This window comes from Anabrus simplex, chromosome 8 (assembly GCF_040414725.1).
Source record: "Anabrus simplex isolate iqAnaSimp1 chromosome 8, ASM4041472v1, whole genome shotgun sequence".
Lineage (NCBI taxonomy): Eukaryota > Metazoa > Arthropoda > Insecta > Orthoptera > Tettigoniidae > Anabrus > Anabrus simplex.
This window is the reverse complement of record NC_090272.1, coordinates 237,217,731-237,230,022: the sequence shown is the minus strand read 5'-3', so window position 1 is coordinate 237,230,022 and position 12,292 is coordinate 237,217,731. Positions and strand designations below refer to the sequence as shown.

The 12,292-nt window shown below is 37.8% G+C and overlaps 1 protein-coding gene across 1 annotated transcript in view; it reads right to left on the bottom strand.

Annotated features, from left to right (window-relative positions):
- LOC136878753 (TAF5-like RNA polymerase II p300/CBP-associated factor-associated factor 65 kDa subunit 5L) overlaps positions 1-12,292 on the bottom strand; it is a 79,088-nt gene that overhangs the window by 30,312 nt on the left and 36,484 nt on the right. Inside the window, exons 6-8 of the mRNA XM_067152210.2 lie at positions 10,616-10,767; positions 8,410-8,571; positions 1,516-1,677 (exon numbers count right to left, since the gene is read on the bottom strand). Coding sequence (XP_067008311.2) covers positions 1,516-1,677; positions 8,410-8,571; positions 10,616-10,767 — 476 coding nt within the window. The remainder of the gene's footprint in view (positions 1-1,515; positions 1,678-8,409; positions 8,572-10,615; positions 10,768-12,292) is intronic.

The window sequence follows — 12,292 nt, the reverse complement described above, 5'->3', positions numbered from 1 at the left end:
GTGAATTAACTTTTACAGGGATATCAAGGAGAGGTTCACTCCCATCAAACAATATACGTTTGGTCCGTCATATCATGAATGCTACGTTTCATCATGGAGAGGGGATATTAGGCCACGAACACTTGCCACACAGCCAAAAAATGAAAGCGTACTGGGCTAAGAGGAAACAGAAGACCATACCTAAGAGTTAGGTTGAGCCCCATGTTCCAGTGGGCCAAAACAAACCAAATAATAGTAACACACACCCACTCGTCCCATTATGAAGGGGAGTACCATAAGACACTTCTGAATTGTAATATAGAATAATTAGAATGTTTCATCAATTAATGAGATAAATAAGAGGCTAAGCCCTATTAATGACAACATTATAAAAACAGTGGCACAAATACCTAACAGTAGAATAATGTTTGAAAAAGATTTACCCAATATTTTAACAAAGTGCTTTCAGGAATAATTAATGTTGAGATCATCTATCTTCCATTTTATAAATTAGTTAACAATCTTTATCAACATTCTTACTACGAGGAGTAACCTTAATTAAATGTTGAAGGAATAAGCCTATTTTTACAAACATTATCTGAAATACATAAACAGCTGTACCAATAAATCTAATGAGAACTATAGACCAAAAGTTTTAACTTTGTTTACAACAATTTAACTTTCAAGAAGACTGATATTCTTTCAAAATAATATACTTAACATTTTCCTCAAAATTACTACCAAAAGGATAAACACTAACTCAGGAAGAAGAGAAGGTGGGAAGGGGTAGGGGAGGGGCAGGGGGAAGAGGGAGAGAATGGATATCTTAGAATTCAACACACCAAGATCAAATAAATGACCCTTGTATAAAGAGCTTCTAACAGTTTTTAGTTCAAATCCGCATAAGGTACCAAGTACAATACTTGGGTCTGGAAGTCCGTCCATAATTTCATGCCTGCAACAAGTTTGATTTCAAGATGAACACACAACACCCACGATAGACCACAATATTTTTCATTGCAACCGTATCTCTGAATGCCCAGATTTAAATTAAGGTTCAAAGTTTAAGAGAAAGAAAGCGGTTCCATGAGAGGAGCCGTAAATCAAAACAAAATCGCTATGAAGTGGCTCTCTCGAACTCTCACGTCAGATTAAGGAGAACGAAGTTGATGGAGCAGGAAGTCTGCTCTGGTCTAACCCGCAACAAAATGGCAACTCTGCAGATAGGAGGAAGATGTTCGTATTTACATCTAGAGTGGACAGATTTGAGAGGAGTTGCACAAGTGAGAAGTATCGTCACAGCACGACAGAAGAAGCAGCAGCCGGCTGACAGTGTAGTGGAGGATATGCTATGGGCAAGAGAGTGCAGGACAAAAGATTTTAGACAGTTTTGATTTGTGTATTCAGCAGTATGTTTTCTTGCTTAACAAGTTCTCTTTCCTTGTCCCTGCAGAAACGTCTTAACAAGGTTTCACTGTATTGGTTTTCATCAACATGCATCATAAAATTAACAGTACAAAAGTTACAGTAAATTACCTGTACACAGCAGCACAAGAGAAATCTTTCAGCCTCCAACTCCTCATTTTAGTATCTTGCGACACTGACAGGAGGATACTTGGATATTCAGTACCAGACAGTATTGCAATATCTTGGACTGCTCCTCTGTGGCCATATAATGATACCGAGGTTCTTCCTGGGCTGAAATTATAATTTAAAGAAAGATGAGACACTAACAGCATACAGCACAGAGGAATTTTTATTTTTGTTAGCAATTTTACATTGCACTACACCCACAAGATTTTGGCAACAATGGGAAGGAAATCGGTTAGGACAGTGAAAGACCATGACAGACACATGCCTTTGAAAAACTGATACAGAAAACAACATCCTGATTTATTCAGATATAAATATTATTCTATAAGGAAACACGTAAAGAACAGTCAGTGGCTTATCTGGGAGGAAAAAAAAAACGGAAAATCCCCTGTAAAAAAATCAAACCTCCATGGCCATGGCCTACCAATCGACTGCTGATGCTGCCTGAAGGCCTGCAGATTATGAGGTGTCATCCGATCAGCATGATGAATCCACTTGGCCGTTATTCTTGGCTTCCTAGACCAGGAGCGGGAAATTTCACTGGTCCAAAATTTAACCTACATTAATGGAGGAGACAGTAAAAAAGTTGCTCTCCAGATTGCTGTACATCTGGATACTGCTCGAGGGTCAGTGATCGTGATTACTGTTTTAAGGGGAAAATACAGCAAAACTATAGGGGAAAAAGACAAAAAGTGGATAGGTCTTCGAAGACATGAAATTGAAAGGTTCCGTAAGTCTTGGAAATCTGAACGTACCTAGGTTGGAAGAGAACAAGAGTGGGGCACAGAAACATCTGCCTGTTTTCAGAGGTGACTGAAATGGATGACACCCCAGGCAGAGTGCGGTCAAGCTGAGACAGGCTTCCGTACACAAACTTCCATGATCAAATCTCACTGAGGCCTAGGGTGTTGCCCTTCCCTTTCCTCTGCCCATAGTTTCAGTCCTTCTGATTAGATTTAAGAGAGAATGGTTGTACCTCCGCTTAATACAATAATCTACCCCATCACCATCACCTGACTGCTAGAAAGGAACATACAGTAGAAGTGTGTTACAGCGAGAATTCAAAACGGCAAAAAATGTACTCGCTATAGCAGATTCTCGTTATATCAGATTTTTTGTAAAAGTCGGGAAAAACCTTGTACACATTAAAATTGGTATGAAACGAAAATCAGTTTATTCAAAACTTGAGTTTTCGTGGATGATGTTGTTTGTTATTTTTTGTTATTTTTCAAAAGCCGGTACTACGTGAAAGAGTGTTTAATTTCATTCTGAAAAATTATAGTATCACTCCAGAGGTTTCTGTCGCAAAGTTTCAAATTTCTTCTTCTTCTTCTTAAAATGGCGCCACCCAACCTAACTGCATATGTATGATGAAAACATACTTCAGGCGCATGTAGAGAAATAATAACCTCCTCACTAAAAATTTACATGGGTAAAGCCTTTCCGAAATTTAACTAGATGTGATAAAATATCTTCTGAAATCAGTGATGTACTCTGCTGGACCTCAGCGAAAGTGGTAAACACAGATATGAAGCGAGTCATGATTTTGTTGATGATGCTCGAGAACACTTACCGAACTCATCAAAGAAATCATTACGTCAAATGAGCCAGGAGATAAGCTACTCACCTGATATATTTCCTGCAAGATGCCGTAGCATGTTATACATCTAACTCCATGAACTTTATAGCCAAATCTTCGGTGATCGCCTAATCTCACAAAATCTGCTGCCCCCAACATTTTCAACATTTATTCTGAGCAATCTTTCACAGTTACTCTGTAGTTCAGAACACTTTGCACACATCTGATATTACTGATTCAAAAGTTATAATGGGCTAAGATTGTAAAGATTTATATGGATCACCCCGTACAATAATGTTTCCATGGCCATCTGCAGACTAAACCTAAAAGTGACCTAACAGTGAATATTAAAACTTAATTTACTTTCTTCCCAAGTGGTGCAGCCACATGCGTGCACAGTTTGGTTCTACAGTGAAACCTCGTTAACACGTTTCTGCAGGGGAAAAAGAATGTTTTAAGCGAGAAAATGTACTAACGAATATATGAATAAAAACTATCAAAGCAGGATATCGAAACACTAGATACAAATTTTTACGACATGAGGGCATTTTACGTCGTGTATAAGCGGGTACAGTGAAAACTATAGGCCTATCTACCATTCCTAAAGATGAGGAAAGTATTAAAAGATATGAAAAACACAAGAGATCAAATATGAAAACCTTTTCTGCTGAGGAGTATAAAATAAGAAATACCGGTACAGTGAAAGGTGCGTAAAACACAAAACAACGAGTATGAAAACATGTGCACAGGGGTCAACAAAAATTTCAACGTATTATTGCAGATCACACTCCTTCTAAATAAATGTTAGTAGAAGCCTTTTATTTCGGAGCAGTGGGTTATTAAACATTATTTTCTGGCCACACTATTGGAAGATGAATTGGAGGTTACACTCGATCATCTGCAACTACGAGAAATGACTTAGGCCACCATTTTGAATCAAACAAAACTTCAACCAAACTGAGTAATAGAGTTGAAAATCAAAGGTGCGAGTTTCAACATGTGCGACCTCTGCGCGCTTATGCCAGTCCACTTTCTGACAGATTTTAACTTTATCTTCATTATTAAGGAATATGATAACATTTTCTGTATCCATAACTAGGATAACTAGGCTATCACAAGACAAATATGCACCACACTAGTCAATTTCACACAGTTATGTTCCTAATCCAGATATAGGCTACTGTATCACATGACAAATATTAGCTACACTTCACTGTACCACTCAAGACCAAATACATTTCTACCTTCTGAATGGAATGCAAAATACAAGCACACACAGGCTCACTCTGCTATTCAGCAATCTCGCTGCTAACCAGCAAGTAAAATTGAACATTCCTGAGGTTAACGGCTTGCTCCCAGAAAGTGCAACTTATCCTTTGAAGTTCAGGAAGGCCTTTTCCGTAATCACAAACTGTGGCGACAGCTCTTAGCCGAGTTGGAAATCATGTTTAAGGGATGACGAATACAGCAACATCTACAGGTCTAGGAAAAATGTGATCGTACTAAGTGGTAATAACGAAAATTTGTAACGCGATAAGTGAGGCATTTTTAATACAGTTTTAATACGATGAGAATCGGGACTTCGAATTTACGACATGCTAAATGGGAAAAATGTGTTAATGCTGAACGCACTAACGAGGTTTCACTGTACTTGATCTCTCGCCTGTCTTTCAGGGGACTGTTTGTAGATGTGATTGGACATATTTGGCAACAAGATAGAAAGAAAATTCTACCTTTTGGAGATCTGATAGTAGGTAAGCTTCCTGTATTGTTTCACTGCATATCCTGTGATTAGGAGTTATACTATTAATGTTCTTATAGTGCCATTTTTTATATTTCAATGAGTATACAAACTGCAGCCTGATGTTTCATAAACATATAGCAAGTGGGGTAAAATGGTCCCCTTTTGTTTCTGGCTCAAGAGAGAGAGAAAACAAAGTGGTCCAAGAGAAAATACACGATAGACAGTCCACACTAAGAGAATGACGACGAATATACTGATAGTAGGCCTAATTGCACAGAAATGGAAACTTAGCAAATAAAACAGAAAAAAGACCAAAATCGCTGTTAATGCTAAAACCACCAGTGACAAAGGAAGTGGTGATGGGGAGGATGATTGTGATGCAGAATGCATTTTGTGTAAGGATACATGGAGGCAAAGGATGGATATGTTGTTCGTCATGCTTAGAAGGGGCTCACGAAGAATGTGCTGACTTTGAAGATGATGACCTGTGGCAATTTCAAATGTGATTTCTATGTAAAGAACTAAAAAATGACACAAAATCAGGTATACAGTAAAATCTCATTAATTTGAAGTTGTTGAGATGCTAAAATCCAACTTCGAATTATGTGATTTCGAATTAACCGCCACCAACTCTCAATTCAGAAATGCCAACCCTTGCTGCATCACAAAATATTCTAAGATCGTTTAATGCCTGCAATCACCTTGATTCACAGTTCAACCTTTCAAAGGCAGTGGAAAAAATTATATTTCCAAAATGTATCCACCAAGGTGCATTTATTCAAAGAACGCTCTTGGATAACACAACACACTGTCAAATGTAACCTCACACCGGGAAAAAACGAAACACGATTCAAAGACAAAGAGTAATCTACTATATACACACGACGCAATACAAGTACAGTATAAAGCACTTCCACAGGGGAGATGAAATTATACCAGACTGTCCAATTGGAAACACATGACACCAACAAAACAAACTTTAAAAACCCAGACATATATCTAAAACAAATATCAAGAATAATACATAACTCTGTACAGTTTGCAAATGTTTAAATGGTCCAGTAGGGGTTTTTCTTTACACATTAGGCTTAATGCCTTTAAGGAAACAATGTATAAGAGGTTGCTTCATCTTAATTTTTTTTTTTTAATAAACATTAGCTACGAACAGCTCCATATGCGCCATAGCCTTAATTGTAGCGTCATCAGCATCACTTGCACTTATCACAGAATCCAACACGGCCAGAGCGGCAAGTACATCAGTTGCCCTCTCCGCCGTATCTTCGTTGTGTTCAACATCAGCTGTAGCTGCATCTCCCTCTGGTGTCACATGATCACAGCTGATCATCATGGCGGAATCCCGCTCTTCTGAAGTAGTCTACGCACGGTCTGTGGCGATGTATTCGGCGAAGGTTATACCGACATTGGACTTGTGCCATAACTCCTGCCATTCATCTTCATTGTAATCTTCTTCTTCTTCTTCTCCTCCTCCTCCTCCTCCTCTTCCTTCTTCTACTTCATTTAACGAACCTAAACCACACTTGAAGAAGCAGTTCCTAATTGTCAATAAACGAATAGCGTCCCAGGCAACTGTCTCACTCCACATTGCATCCATCACATTCCACTTGTGTATTTCTCCTACCGGAATATTTCTAGCGGCTTCACGGAGAAAGTAAAGCACTGGTCACTTTCTGTAGGCACGTTTCAGAGATTAAACTATACCTTAATCTACAGGGTGCAAGTAGCTCATAGTGTTGGCCGGCAGAAAGAGAAGACGCACATGTTTTAAAATTAAATTATGTTTGTGCGCAGCACACTGATCCAACAACAGAAGTACTTTTCTGTCCTGGCACGCCATTTTCCGCTCAAGGCATACCAGCCACTCCCCAAAAATTTTGCCTGTCATCCAGAAATTTTTAGATGCCTTGTACTTGCAAGAAAAAATGCCTGATGCTCTTAAAATATTGTGGGTTCCTGAACTTGCCTATGACGAGGGGAGGAAGTATCTCGCTTCCGTCCACATTGCAACACAGAAGGATTGTGACCCTATCCTTATAAGATTTTCTGCCATGGCACTTCTCTCCTTTAAAACCATAAGTCCGTTTGGGCTCAGCATTAAAAAACAATGCAGTCTCATCCTCATTGAAGATATTGTTCGATGCATACGAACTGATTATGTGAGCCATGGTTTCTCGCCAACTGTCTGCATCGCTAGCGTTCACTGATTCTGCTTCTCTGCACATTGCCTGCCACGTGATATTGTGCCTTTTCTTAAAATGCTGAAGCCACCCCTTTGAACACTGAAACTTCAGCCCCATCTTTAGCGCCAGTTTATTCGCCTTCCCCTTAATGATCTTGCCATCAACAGGGATATTATTGTTCACTCAAACATGCTGAAACCACTCAATCAAATCCACTTCCAAATCAGTGTGTTTAGCTCCTCGATTGGGTATTCGCTTTGCTGTATTTACATCCTGCATTTCTTGAGCCACTATACTCTAATGACTTTTTTAAAACTTTGAAAGCATGGACAAAGGAATTCCGAAGTCTTTAGGTCCCCTTGTCGACCTCCCATATAATTTTCATCTTCTCACTCAGTGTCTTGGAAGAATACTGATGCTTAGCCATCTCCCAACGCAAAATAGGAAACTCGTGTCCTAAACTAAAATACTGTAAAAATAAGCTAAAACACAGTATAAATAAAATATAATAACTTTGAAGATTACAACTGAACATTAAAACTTGAAGTAAAATGAGTAACTACAAGAATACAAAATAACTATGATTTCACTAGAACTTGACAACACTGTAGCATGCTGTAGGCACACCAAAGTCAAAGTTCAGAAAGATACCCCTGCACGTTCCGGAAGACGAATTCTATCGTGACGCGAAGAATTTTTAATTTAAATTACACTGCAAAATATTATTTTTAACAAAATGAAAGACAATTTCAAATTAAAAGTCTGAATTTTGATAATGGGACCGATGTAGTTCTTCGAATTACGATTTATCTGTATTTCAAATTAAACAATTTAAATAACATGCAAAACCGTACCTCGTATTTCCGGGAACAAGAGATACTTCGAAATAGGTGGCATTTTGTATTAACCGATTTCAAATTATTGAGGTTCTATTGTACTTTGATTCACAGACATCATTTTTGTGTACGAATATTACCAGCCCCTTTCATTTCTGTTTTTGCATAATGCTAAGATGAGGACTAAATATTGTTATTTTTTTAAACATCATGCTATAAAAAAGAGGTTAAAATATACTTTTGTCACTTCAAAATTTAAATATAATCATTCAATAAGAAGTATCATAATTTTGGAGACCACATAACCCATAAACAAAATTATTGACTGCAGATACCCTTAAACTAATAAATATTTCATAATCAATACATCACAAGAGGAAGAATTTGTCTTTACAGCGGCAAGGTTTGAGAGAGAAAGCAAAACTGTGAATTACCTCAGGTTGTTACAACATTTAGCTTTTGAAATATAACATTTCTTACCCAGTAATCTCTGGCTCTTCAGTGTCACCAGCAGCTAATGGGATGCACGACATAAACCTGGGAGCATTTAATTTACAGTTCGTGAGATCCCACAGCCTGATATTAGATCCAATACCAGCAGCAATCAAACTGATATTAGCTGAACAGCAACTGCAGAAAACACTGGTCAAAAAACAAAAATGCTATTATTATAATTCAGTTGATAGAATTTCTTCAAAGACCTTTCGGTGCAAATCATTAGGTAAAGAATAAAACTGTAAAAACTTCTGAATCCAATACAATGCAAACCAGAGATGTTTTTAAAGAAATAATACATGAAAAGTCAATCAAAGTTTTTCTTCACTTCATCAATTTGTAGCCACTCTAACTGATTTGACCACTTTTCACAGCCTGCAGTTATAAAACACCATGCACAAGAGTCAAGGTGTATCCCCCAGCCCCACTTCCACAAGAACACCACCATTAGAAAGATGCAAGAGAGTGATGCATAATGATACTGGAGGACACTTTTTCCGAACTCTCTTTATGTGTAATCGCTTGCGTTCAGAAGTGCCCTTCACTCGGCTTCGCCCAGATGATCGCTTCCCAGAATAAGCAGAGCATTCGCTTTTAAACTCTATGGTACATACAGTACAAGATTAGCACAAATACAGTCTCTTCCGAAATACTGGTGTGACATGCATATACATTCAGTACAAGCTAACGGTAGCAGCCGAGTATAAAATGTATAATTTGAATGATTTATTTATTTGTTTATTTATTTTTTCATTTATCTTTATTTTCAACTGATATTATTGTGTGTTATAACATCATTTGCTACTTGTAATATCAGTATTGTTTGTTATTCTTTCCGGAGCACTGCGACGCTTCCCACGTGATTAAGCAAAGTTTTCTTTCATTCAACCGCTGGAGCTGTCCTTGTATGTTTATTAATGCCATCTCATGGATACACCAAATAATATGCTTCTGTTAAAAAATACTTTATATAATGAACCGTTAAGAGTCAAAACATGGTATTCGTGATCATTTTCTGTCCAAAAATCAGTAGCAGCAGCTAGAACTCGTTTTTCTTCAGCCAGTTTTAATATTTCTCGTATTATTTCCTCCTCCATCACGGCAGCTCGAGCCTACATGCACGCGATAGTGTTGTAGGGTCACTTCAAAGGTCACCAGCATCAACATTAACATATTTTGCTCCAAAATCAAACCTTTCTGATTAAGGTTGTGAACTGTGGTCTATCGAAGATGAGCAGAAATGAGATTGTCTGGGACTGTGATTGATGAGGACCAGCCAATCTTTTTTTGTTGCTAGTGGTTTAACGTCACACTAACACATTGAAGGTTTTCGGCACCAAAAGGATGCCGTGGCCTTAGTTAACGTACAGCTCCAGCATTTGTCTGGTGTGAAAATGGGAAACCATGGAAAACCATCTTCAGGGCTGCCAATGGTGGGATTGAACATCCAATCTCTGAAGGTGACAGAGTACAATAAAGTGGAGCCTGACCTTGTAAATAAGGGTTCTTTATTCTTTTGATGTTTCTCTTTTCTGTTGCTGCCACTAATCAAACTAAGCTGCTGCATTTGTCCGTTGAGTCTCCTACCATCCTTTCAAGAATCTTGTCATTAGCATTAATTCCTGCACTAGTTGTCTCCTATCACATATTATCCACAGACATATGTTGTGTGCACTCAACAACTCAACACAATTTGTAAATTATTAAATTTATACATTTTTTAAATGGAAATCTGAACAAATATTTTTAAAATTTTAAGAGAGAAAGAACATTTTAAAGGAGGACAACAACATTACTAGTAGGCTATGTGCTTGATGGCTATAGCTATTATGTCTTAAGAGATAGCTAAGAACCAGGATTTTCCCTCAAATGATCCTTTAACTAGTCGGTAAAAATCTACTAACGTGGTCTTACAAAAGTGCTCTTAAAACACAACAAACTTTGCCAAGCTCTTGACTTCAGGAGGCGAGTCAGAAAGCCCAATTTATCACACAACCCAGTAAGTCTGTAACTCAGCAGCTAATTCAGCTCATGTTTCATAAAAACACTAGTGTGGCATGTTCTATAAAGTTAATAAATGTACTTCTAATCACCATCTAAGCAAACTATGTACAGTTATGATATGGTGAAAGAAAGCTCTCTCAATAAAACAATTATTCTGTAAGTAATCAAACAGTTCTCTAATACCTACTCATTGTTATGGTTCATTATTTTGTACAGAAGAATAGGAAGAGATGAAGAAGAACTCTCACGCATCGATTTAATGGCACCTCGAAGTTCTTCCAATTCTCTATCTACATCAGATTCCAAGATGTCCTCAGCCACTCCATTGCACATTCCTGCCTGAAAGAGTTGAAGAAATTTCAAGATATCTACACAATGATAAAAGAAAGGAATAACACGAATTTCAATGAACTCATGTTTCAATTACTTTTCACTTATCAGCAATATGGTTAGTTTATAAGACACAAAACTTTTTTAGCTCTTAGTTTGTTAAAAAATTAGACTTTTAAATCCATGGTGCCATCTGCTAAACAGAACTATTATTTCTGTAGCAAGCACTTTAAATGTAATTTAGTATTTTTAAAATATTCTACAGAATGACATGTTTAGGTAGGAAAGCTAACAGAAGAATTATACAAGTTAAGGAAATTAGTTATGGGCAAAGAGTAATGTAGCAGCTACTTTGAAATGTTCCGCTATTGTTGTCAGGGTTAGCCTCCATGAAGATTGTTTACACCTCATGAGAAGAATGACAAGAATGGACAACATTGGAGCAATCCAGTAGCTGATACTTCCACTACCAGGTCAAAGCAAGGCATTAATTCCAAGAAGGTCATTTTCAGGGATTCCAGTGCTAAGGAAGTATTAATATCTGATAAATGTCAGAATGTCAACTGTCATATTTCTTTATTCTTTTTTGCTAGTGGCTTTACGTCGCACCGACACAGATAGGTCTTATGATGACGATGGGATAGGAAAGGCCTAGGAGTTGAAAGGAAGTGGCCATGGCCTTAAGTAAGGTACAGCCCCAGCATTTGCCTGGTGTGAAAATGGGAAACCATGGAAAACCATCTTCAGGGCTGCCGACAGTGAGATTCGAACCCACTATCTCCCAGATGGAAGCTCACAGCCGGACGCCCCTTAGCACACAGCCAACTCGCCCGATCATATTTCTTTAGAACAAGAAACCCATAGAGGCCCTGCAGGCAAAAGACCGAAATAGTTGGCATGGATCTGGTGATTGAAAGATCACATGGGAAATATGGTAGTACCTTCTTTGTACCGGCAAACCTCAAAGTCCTATGTGCTTCACTCTCAGACAATACGACATCGAAATTCTTACTTGTTTATAAACTGATTTTCTCTGTGTATAAACCTCCAGGTGGAAATTTTGTGTTCACAGAGCCAAGCAGTTGTAACACCCACATCAACCTCTCAATGGGAGACTTCGACAGCTGAGGTATCGTTTGGGGTTAGAACAAAACAGACGAGAATAAGGTGCAGCTCGAGTCCTGGCCAGCTTCATCCTTGATTCCACTATCTGTTGCTACCTTTTCCCAAAATGAGTTGTCACAATGCTTTATTATGTATTCCTTTTCATGTTCCTACCTTTTTATATGACTTGGCTGATCCTCTTATGTATTCCTACCTAAGTAATATATTATCCTTCATTCAAGAATTAAATAGTATTCTCATTCCTATAACATTCACTTTCCTCAAAAGAGAAGAGAGAATGTTATTTCAAGTATGCTCAAAACTTCAGTGCCAAAGAATTAAAATACATTTGAACAGACATGACAATGCAGTATAACTGGTATATTCAATGCAAAATAAAATAAAGGCAAAATTAGATGTAAGATAAATA